The 11,215-nt window shown below is 39.5% G+C and overlaps 1 protein-coding gene across 3 annotated transcripts in view; it reads right to left on the reverse strand.

Moving 5' to 3' along the window:
- Nucleotides 1-11,064, reverse strand: part of LOC139480205 (brefeldin A-inhibited guanine nucleotide-exchange protein 1-like) — a 79,443-nt gene extending 68,379 nt beyond the window's left edge. For 2 of the 3 annotated variants that reach the window (XM_071263238.1, XM_071263236.1), the window contains exons 1-6: nucleotides 10,856-11,064; nucleotides 10,250-10,280; nucleotides 7,328-7,469; nucleotides 5,630-5,776; nucleotides 4,139-4,318; nucleotides 1,629-1,715 (exon numbers count right to left, since the gene is read on the reverse strand). In XM_071263238.1, coding sequence (XP_071119339.1) covers nucleotides 1,629-1,715; nucleotides 4,139-4,318; nucleotides 5,630-5,776; nucleotides 7,328-7,469; nucleotides 10,250-10,280; nucleotides 10,856-10,952 — 684 coding nt within the window. In that variant the 5' untranslated portion in view covers nucleotides 10,953-11,064. The remainder of the gene's footprint in view (nucleotides 1-1,628; nucleotides 1,716-4,138; nucleotides 4,319-5,629; nucleotides 5,777-7,327; nucleotides 7,470-10,249; nucleotides 10,281-10,855) is intronic. The other variant, XM_071263237.1, reaches the window with a different exon arrangement.
- Between the last annotated feature and the right edge of the window lie 151 nt (nucleotides 11,065-11,215).

Here is an 11,215-nt window from a genome sequence, read left to right on the forward strand (position 1 = left end):
ATGGTCAGCTTAATGTGGGAGGTAAACCCAAAGGGATGCAGGTCTCGGACATTTACCACTTTGGTGAAACCCACGAGCATGAGTATGGTGCTGACAAACCTAGAAACATAATTGTGGTGATCCAGGACTTGAACCCACGATCATAGATTTCTGGCAAGTCCAAGGAACGCAACTCTCCATGGCGAATTGTGGCACCTATACGACTGGGCCACCCATAATCCCCCTCCTCCTCCCCCCAAGACCATTGACAACATATCAAGTACTTGGAAGATAAAGATAAAGGCATTTGAGTTTTCACTGTAATCTCCATTCAAGCCTTAACTAATTAGGTATAGGTGGCAAAAGAATAAAGTAACACACACAAATATTATTCTTAATTTAGGAGGAATGTGTGCAATAAACAGCTATCAGTTTCTGGACTATCAGACAGGATATAAAGTGAGTGAGTGAGTGAGTGAGTGAGTGAGTGAGTGAGTGAGTGAGTGAGTGAGTGAGTGAGTGAGTGAGTGAGTGAGTGAGTGAGTGAGTGAGTGAGTGAGTGAGTGAGTGAGTGATATCAAGACGGAGGATACCAGAAATGGGCTTCGGTGTGACGAGAGAACCCTTTAACCACTAGGCTACCCGACCGCCCCACTGGACATAAAGTGTCTAAAATAACATTACCCTTTAGGGACCGTTTCACAAAGTGATCGTAGCAGTAAGGTGATCTTAACTCCCATACTTTAACACCACAGACTCGTGACTGTCATAGGGCTTTGTGGAATGGGGCCCTTCCTCCTACCTGTCAGGATGTATCGTAAGTCAGTTCCAACACCCTTTGAACAGTGTTGTCAGCTTGAATGCAGGACAGTTCAAAGTGATGCAGTTTATAGATATTTATCACTTTTGTGGAGGTGAGGGGAGGTGAAATGGAGTTTAATGTCCATTCAAGATTATTGCATTTATAGAGTGACGTGCTTGTATGCACATATATGTGAGAGTAAAAGTAAGCATGTTCGTACTTGTCCCGACTATAGCCAGTGTTATTAGTGCACACCCACTGAGACACATTGCCGCAGTTTAACAGATACCCTCCTCACACCCAATATACAAACATTACACTGAATCTGATACAACCAGTCCTTGCTTTATCCCCTTAATGCCGGGCAAAAGGCAAGGTAACAATAAGTACAATCTTTTAACGTCTTTTGGTATGGTGTGGCCGGGCATCAAAGCACCGACCTTCCACACTCCAGGCAAATGCTCTATCCACTGGACCATGGTTTTGGTTTTGGTTTGGTTTGTTTTTTAACGCCGCACTCAGCAATATTCCAGCTATATGACAGCAGCCTGTAAATAATCGAGTCTGGACCAGACAATCCAGTGATTAATATCATGAGCATCGATCCACGCAATTGGGATCGATGACATGAATCAACCAAGTCAGCGAGCCTGACCGCCCAATCCCGTTAGTCGCCTTTTACGACAAGCATAGTCGCCTTTTACAGCAAGCATGGGTTGCTGAAGACCTATTCTACCCCGGAATCTTCACGGGTCACTGGACCATGGCAGTCGTTTTATCACTTTGGTGAAACCATCAAGCACGGACATTGTGGTGACAAACCAAGACTGGTGATCAGCAGTATTACCTCTGTCTGATCCTCAATGCCATCTCCCTTGTTAGACACTTTGTCATTTCGACCTTTATTCTCCTGCTTTGACTGTCTCTCTTGCTCCTAGGGACAGACAACATAGACAAATGATTAACTGAAATAATCAAAGATTGATTGGAAGGTCCACACAAAAAAATTGAACGCCAGTTTGATGAATCAAATCCATACAATATTGCCCCTCTATCAACGCTAGGATAGTTTTGTGTCCTACTTAGTACTTAGTGGTTGGAGAAAAAAGGGAGAAAGAGTGAGGTCCGTGTTTCTTTAAAAAAACAGAAAGCACAGAAGCAGGTACAGTTGTCTCTGCATAACACCCTTCACAATACCGCGGATTTGGTTAAACCGCAGGGGAATCAATGTCTCCGATCAATGTCAAGGTCTTTCCCACGTGATTGCATGTTTCTGTGAGAGTACAGTGATAGCCAAATAAAATAAATGTCCGACCAACAATGCACACCTGGTTTGTTTGTTAAAAACACATGACGTATGATCTCAACATCTAATTAGGATCCGAAATCCGACATCGTCAATCCAACTTTATTTGTTAAACAAACATTTACCTTATGAACCTTTCATATGCTGTCACAGTATCTGTTGTTTGAGAAAATTAATGAGATCAGTGCTGTGAACATCCAAGAATAGGTTTAAAGCTCAAGCGTGTGCTGCGTGTGGTCATTGTGTTATATAGCGGCCTACCTATAGAATATAGTACAGTGGTCCCTCGCTACAACGCTACCAATGGGGTCCAAATAATTGGTGGGCGTTATAGACGATGAGCCGTTTAATCGAGGCCGAGGCGGGGGAGCGCGCTCGGCAAATCTCAAATCATCAATATGTGTTTATCTCACGTCACGTCAAAATAGTATATATTTTTATGGACCTAAATCTACCTGTAATATCATTCATTCATTAAATCTGTCACATTTCACAATGTCTGAAATACGTATTCCATTTCAATTTATCATTTTTTTATCTATAAATTAAAAAATTATTCACTATTTCCCGCGATGTTATTGAAAATAAAATTCTCGGACACACATTTCGACAACGGGTCAGCATCGAACATGTCAAAGAGCAAAATAAAGACGTTTTAAGCAAAACTTTTTAATCATGTCACATTTACCTATAACATAGTATTTTGTTCATGTTGTTGCCAGTTACAATGGCGAAACAATGACATCAGGGGGCATCGAGTGTGCATAAGTTCCTCTCAGTGATCTATCATCTCTACACACACTCTTATTGAATAAGCCCATATTGAGTGAGTGGGTGAGTGAGTGAGAGGTTTAACACTGCTTTGAACAGTATTTCAGTTACATTACAGTAAAAAAACACAAAGTGATGCAGATCTTAGATGTTCACCACTTCTGTGAAACCCAAGAGCACAGGTATAGTGCTGGGAAACCTAGAAGCATAATTGGGGCGAATTAGGATCTAAACCCCTGATCATGGGTTTCTGGCTTACCTAAGGGGTGCAACTCTGCACAGCACACTGCAGCACCTAAAGACAACTGGGCCACCTGTGCCCCTATAGTTTAATTGAAAAACAGGTCTCCTCCACAAAGACACAAAATTAGTGTAGCTATATTAACATGAAATGGAAATTTTCAATACCAATTTGAGAATTGTTTGTGAAATTTGCAGCAGACTTGGGGCTGAATGTTGGCCTCTTAGGTCTAGATAAATTCCTTCAACGTACAAAGAATGAGCGAGTGCGTTATGCTTTTAACAACATTAGCAATATTCCAGACATATTATGGCAGTGGACATCCAGAATGGGCTTCACACATTGTACCTATGTGTGGAATCAAACCCAAGTCTTCAACTTGACAACACCTCAAGCACTTGGGTAACATACCACCATCCATCGGGCTGTTACAAAAATTTCTTTTGATAAGGCCAGTTTGAATTTATTGTTAGATTACCAATCCGACCCGTCATTATCTTTAACCTCCTGCCTCACCTCATTTCATATGTGATTTAGTCGCGTCAGATTAAGTTTTCATTAATGTTGTGCTAAGAGGGACAAATTCTGTTAGTGTGTTCTGGATAAAGCCTCTCTCCTCTGTTTTCGGATTATCAAATGACAATCTCATTAAAATAAGATCTTAGATCTCGCTACTGCTAAACAAAGACCTGAAGACATCCCGTTACGCGTCAAGTCAGAACGAAAGTTGAAACTGCATCACAATGCTTTGCATCGGTTACCAGACGTCACAATCTAATGACATCACTAATCTCTGACGCGGAAGCACAGGACACCATAGACACTGTTTATTTCCAAACTAAAAAAGTTGGAAATATGAATTTGGACGATAAATAGAGCCTCACCTTCGTGTTATGTTATCAAGCTGTGTTGATATGTTTGATATAAAAAGACTGGTGAGATTCTCAATGAACCAGTGTCAGCATGCTTAGTGAAACCAGCCATGTGTGATTACGGTTGAATACTACAGCTGACAAATACTCAAACTGATGGTACTCACTGCTTGTGCCTCCATCCTGAAGAATATGACATTGAGCATCTGTGTGAGAGTGGCCTTGGCTGTGGTTTGGTTGACGAGGTTCTTGCTGGCCAGGTAGATATTGTAACATGTCCGCACCGTCTGCAGCACGGTGCCCTCGTGTATCTCACAGGTGTTGGATGTCACAACAGTCAATAGAGCCTGCATACAAGGGAAGTAATACAATATCAAACTTAGTCTTGCTTATATAACACATAAATTCTCACACTGGGGTGAAGAGAGCGTAAATTCTACATCCTGTTTTGGTGAGCCTTCTCTTACTCAAGTTGAATATTCTAACACAACACAGAGGCCTGTAAACAATCAAGTCTGGGTCAGGCCAACCAGTGGCTGATGGCATGAACAACACACCATGCTGTCTGGGTCAATGACACACAATCAGCCAGGTCACAGATATAACCACCTTATCCTCATTAGTCAATCCTTACAACAATCATGAGTAATGACAACCAACTCTGCCACAGATTGAGTGTGATTAAGTTGGTTTTATCCATTCATAAGTAATTTTGAACAGCGTTAGAAATTTGTACTTGTCCTGTAGTCCTTGCCTAACTGCCCAATACAAAGGGCAGATATAAGGTATCATAAGGACTAGTAGAAATGTGCCATTTTGAAGGGTTTTGTTGTTTGTTGTTATTATAAGGACTAGTGGACAAAAATGGCAGTTTCTACTGCTGTTGAAACAGTAGCAATGATCGAACACAGAGAAACGGTTTCACAAATTTGTGTACGGTCCCAATGCCTGACAATCAGCTTACGAGACAATCATTGTACTTGTATGATACAATCATTGAGGACATTAAATAGTTCAAGGCAGTAAGAAACAGACCAACTTATTGAGATTAAAGGCCTAATGGCAAGAGTGAGTGAATGAGTTGGGTGTAATGCCATATTAAACAGCATTCCAGTTCTATCACTGCGTGTCAGCTTAATGTGGGCTTAAAGCCCGAAGTGATGCAGGTGTCAGACATTTACCACTTAAAATAGTGAAAACAAAGGTATGGTATGTCCAAAGAATGCAACTCTGCACAGCAAATTACAACTTCACAGAGGACTACTCCGAAGTCTGGAGTAGTAGGTCTAGCTTGAAAAAGGTATGAGGATCTCTACCGAAACAGAGCTATTATGGTATATAATTAAGATGTTATCCACAGTCGAGTCTGGACCTGACAATCCAGTGATTGACATCATGAGCATCGATCTACGCAGTTGGGATATGGTGACATTTAACAACCAAGTCACCGATCCTGTTAGTCGCCTCTTAAGACAAGCACAGACACATGAGTTGCTGAAGACCTATTCTAAACTGGATCTTCATGGGTGACTGCCAATGTAGCAAAATAAGATGTCAACTGACGTCATTTAAACAGAACTAAACCCCCACAGTGATTCCTGCATCATCAATACAAATAGATTATAGCAGATAACATGTGAACACAGTTTGTTACCTACCTTTATTATTTGTAGCTGTACTCCCTCGTCTGTCTGTGGTCCGTGAAAACAGCCGCATATTGTTTCAACTATTCGGTCTATCAGTCTCTTGCCTGGAGTTGTAGTGTCGGGTACATTTCCAGTAAGGTGGCCATATGCTATCAGTTTCTGGAGGAGACAATACAGATAAAGCTCAAAAACTCTCAGACTGGTCATTAACTGATCGTAATGGTTAAATTCCTTATGAAGCAAGCATGACAAACTCATATCCCCCGCCAGTATGACATGTCCGGCTGTGTAAAAGGGATTAGCCTCCTGGATATGTGTACTACCACCATTTCAGTCTATGTCAAAGTCGTTGCAATGGAAACTCGAAAAAATAAATTATTAAAAAATCCCAAACTATCAAAAGGCACCAGTTCAGCACTAGACCTATCTATGTGCCACATTTGGTGAAGAACTATTGTAAGGTTTTCAAGATCTGCTCCGGAAAGGAGCACTACCACCATTTCAGTCTAAGTCAAAGTTGTGTAATGGAAACTCGAAAAATAAATTCTTAAAAAATCCCATACTATCAAAAGGCACCAGTTCACCACAAGACCTATCTATGTGCCAAGTTTGGTTAAACTATCTCTCATGGTTTTTGAGTTCTGCTCCGGAAACGAAACGTGACGGAGGGACAGCACCCATTCCACATTCCCCTTCCACCTCCTGGCGAGTGATAATGAGGCAAAAAAATAAAAATAGTCTTGGTTCTCAGGCACTGCCCACATCATCATTAAGTTCACTGCATGTTTCGTTTTTGTTTCCATTTTCAAATCTTTTGTGCATTGTGTTTAAGTATTAGGATTTTTATATTTTTTTGAAAATGGAAATAAAAACAAACAAACGTGTGGCAGACTTTATGATGATGCGGGCAGTGCCTGAGAACCAGGACTACTTTTTTTTAGCCTATTCACACCACTTTACTGTCCATCACATAACATTATTTAAGTGAGTGAGGCTGGAAGTTTGACATTATATATATCCTGCAGCGTGTACAAACGAAGCTACCAGTGAGGCACTTCAAGGATCACAATCACAGAACATCTATTCACTGCTGTGTGAAGAGCGAGTGAGTTTGGTTTAACGCCGCTTTTAACATTATTCCAGTTATATCATGGCGTGTCATCTTAACTAGAAGGTAACCTATTTGCCATGTAAATTTAGTGATAAAAAGAGTCTCAAAACTGAATAGAATTCTGTAGATATGAGTTGAAAAATAGGAAACAAATTTACCGGTAATCCCTTTCTTAAAATTACAAATTTACAGAATATATACTGTGGCGGAATATACGAGCTTCAGTTATCATGGTTATATGCATAGGCAAAAGAACACCTTAGAGTACAGCGAAAGCAGTGTTCGAAATAAAGGACAGCCCATAGGCCCGTGGCAAGTAGGTCTCATGTAGTTGGGTCCTCATGGCCTGCAGAAAATATACGTGTCAATTTCTTTGTCTCACTAATCTACAGTCTTTTAAATGAGGGTCCGAAGTGTATAGTCAGGGTCAGCGTCTTCTAAAGTCTGTGGCAACTGTTCTTATTTCTAACACTGAGTGAAAGAGTTATGCATATCAACATGAAACACACAAAGTTATCTATATAATATATTTTACATAATCTAATCATGGCAGAGTTTTAAGAACTCTCAAGTTTCATAAACCAAATAAACACACAAACCTGAAGACAGTCCAGAGCTGCATTCACAATCCGGGGACATTTTGACTGACATGCTAGCTCAAATGGAAGAAAGTACTTGTCTGCTTCCACAAACCCAGCCTTTTTGGGCATCGGCAGGGCTGACGAGGATGTGTTCTCCACACTGCAGATGAAAACATCATTGATAATACATATCAACACCAAGCAGTTCCCAACAGTAACCAGTTCTGTTACAAGCACAAACAAGTTTCAGTTTTCTTAACCAGTTAAACTGGATGTTATCATTTTATTTCCTTAAGTAATACTGCTGCAACATGGTATATGAATCTCATATATTCGTTTTCTAGTTAAAATCCTAATCAAAGAGGCAATAACATTGATTACATCACTTATAACATGTATAAGAAAATCTGACATGTCTAACATAAACAGAACAACATCAAAAGTAATCATTCACACACATTTATTACTGATTAGTGACCATGTTCACAAAAACTTCAAACTAAATTTCTTCAATGCCCTTTATGATAAACTTCATTTATCACATGACTTTGAACATGATGATTCTGAAAAAAATGTTCCCCAAACTGAAGGCAGAAAGATAGCCAAATTGATGAAGATAAAAGCCGGCAGTCAGAGCTAATCACTCCACAATCCTGAATAGACGCAAGCTGTCCTGGACATATCACATAGATACATGTCACCATGGACCGATATTCGTCAACATAAAGACCTGTGTGAAAGGATGGTGATTACCACTAAGTACTTATGACTTGTTCCGGCTCATATCTTTTCCAATCAGTTCCAGAAATTGGCAAAAAAAGGAAAACTTGACAGTGTTGTCAACATGCATCTGAGAATATAGGCAGCTGTAAACATATTGCCAATAAACCATTATGCCAAGTCTTATACTCCTTCATGCTCCTTCAAAACACTGTTCCCTGCTTATGAGGATTCACATGGTTAAGTATGTATATATTTATTCCCAGGAGTCACAGACATAGTAAGAAATAACTTAAACAGATAAAATATAGATTCACATAGACAAAACTTACTGTTTCCTACGAAATGTTCTGAAATTTGAAATCCTTCTAAGTACATGTGTACTCCTGTTGTATACCAAAGTGTCATGATCACAGAATATCTGCAAAATGTTTATTCATTATACCATTTGGCAAGCTCCTTTTGGTAACATCTTGCTCCCTGCACCCCCATCCTCGATTATCCAGGATATTAGTTGTACAAAACTTGACTTACGGTATGCGTGTTGTGTCAAATATAACTGAAATGTCTTGCAATATATCAACTTCCCTCCCCCGTCTCAGTACTACGATGAAATATATTGAGGGCTCGCTCGGATGAGCAGCAATATTGAATGTAAATCTTTGCTGTTCCCGCTCAGAAGGAGCATGTTGATTTCAAGCTCATGAAAGAGAAATCCTTTTAGTGTTAGTGATAAGAGCACTTAGGTGAAAAGGTATTTAATGTTGCATCCAAGATTATTGCACTTACATACCTGTAGTGACATGCATGTATGTGTTTGTGGCTGCTTGTACTAGTCCGGACTGATGGCGATTTATAGTGCCCACAGAGATACCATGCCACAGTTTAACATGAATACCCTGATCAGACTCCGAGCCGACCAGTCCTTGTTTTAGCCTATGAATGCCGAGTGCCAGACGGGATAACAAGTGTGATCTTTTAATGTCTTTTGGTATGACGTGGCCGGGGATTGTTCCCCAGACCTTCCGCTCTCCAGGCAGACGCTCTACCAAAAGACCACGGAGGTGGTCCTAGTGATAAGTGAGATGGAGATGGTGATGTTACTGCAGAAACATAACCATGGGTTCAGCTTATTAATCGTAATGGATAGAAATTTAATATACTGTATAATCGAGGATGCTGCCAAGTGCCCTCTATACCATCTATACTGGGAGAGTAACAAAGGTAACAAAGTAATGTTAGGACTAGGCTTGATTAGTAACATATTGTATGCATACTGATGATTGTTTAACACCGCACTCAGAAATATTTCAGCTACATGACTGAGGTCTGTAAATAATTAAATGTGGACCAGACAATCCAGAGATTGACATTATGAGCATCTATCTACGCAATTGGGATACGATGACATGCATCTGGATAGCCAGCAAGCCTGACCACCATATCCGCGAACAACAAGCATGGATTGCTGGAGACCGATTCTAACTAGTATCTTCACGGTTAACCGATGAGTCAGTGTAGTGGCAAGTGAATGTTTTGACAGATATCGTTTAGGTCTACATAGTTAGTTTATAGTAATGTCTTTCAATGTTACATATTTTTTATTCATAACTGAAACGGGACTTGATAATTCTGACTGCATTCTTTATTAACACTGAATCTTATATCCATATTAATTAGATACCAATGAAGGGGGTCCCTTGAGCGATGATAGAAATTAGCACTAACAGTGGCTATAGGTAATAAGGGGTCAAGTACAATTTGAGGAATTTTAAGGGTTTTTCTGAATATCGTCTTTATTTGACTAGTATACTTTCATGGTTAATTTCTATAATAAAAGAGTTGACAAATATGTTAAAAGACCAGCTCTTTAAATTTTAACTTAAGTAAGCATAGGTGACTGTCAAGTAAATGATCTTTGAGACGTTGCGTTTGGACTCATATTACTAGGATATGTATGACATTACTTTCTTTGGATGCCTCCGTCTGCATCTACAGCCACAAGAGAAGCCAAAGTCTATCAAAATAATGTTTTGCCTTGTAAGCTCAGCATATAATTATCCATATAATAACAATGAAATGTTCTGAAAAAGATTTTACTGCTTAATTTTGACAGCAGCAAAAACAATATTACCAGGTAAATTCTAATTCTGATACAGTTTGAAGTAATTCCTTTCATGTGATCAAATTAGAATAACTAAGTAATCTCATGGAACTCACCTCTGGTCTTTCTGGTCATTTTTTAATTCCTCTGAAAAACAATATAAAAATGATCATGGTCAAGAATTGATCAACAAGGTTAATTGTGAATTACATCCAATAAACCATTATATATAACTCATTGTAGGCTTCTGGTCAGGCACAAATTCAAGGAACAGAAGCAAAGGTCAGGACAGTTTACAATGCCCAATACTGTACCAAGGTGTATGTAAAATCAATTTACTATGACAATATTTCATATGTTGTTCGATAAAATTTTACGTAATGTTGTACTTCGGAAATATAAAAACACATTCAGTGGGAGTGTAAACTGGTGCTATACGGGTGTTATGACACAACGCAGTGTTTTTTGTAATGAAACCAACGAGCCACGGTTCGTCGCACACTGACAGGTGTTGACAAATGTCACAGACAGATATACACATCTGAGGCTCTTCCGCATTCGTGTGGCGTTTACATTCACTAGCATTTGTGTTTCATGTCCTCCAATCATCCGAAGACATGCACCATAAAGCAATAGTAGTACGAAATGGGTTAACATGGATTATTCGATGGACGACAGCGATATCTGTCATTTACATTCGACAAATATGCACAAAAACTCACCAAGTGCCACCTCACAAGCCCGTTTTAGTTGAGAATGATGAGCCTTTCTAATTTCTTTGTCAGTTAGAATCTTCTCAAGTGCACGAGTCAAAAACATATTGTAAGCTTCCAAATACCGCCTTTATTACATCAAACGGCACACATGAGCGTGTATCATTTTCTAATGCCGGTCACACCTCTAAACAACTTTCACGTAGGACTAATCGTCATCCGCCATGCTGGAGATCACGTGACCTGTGTACGACAATATTTTCCATTTTTTAATACTTTTTTATTTTTTATAATTTTTCTTAGATTTATGTGAACAAGCTATGATTAATAATACCCGTATGGTAATTTTACAATAAAGTCGGATAGGTT

The sequence above is a fragment of the Haliotis cracherodii genome, unplaced genomic scaffold, assembly GCF_022045235.1.
Source record: "Haliotis cracherodii isolate W230 unplaced genomic scaffold, xgHalCrac1.p SCAF_4, whole genome shotgun sequence".
NCBI classification, from domain to species: Eukaryota; Metazoa; Mollusca; class Gastropoda; order Lepetellida; family Haliotidae; genus Haliotis; species Haliotis cracherodii.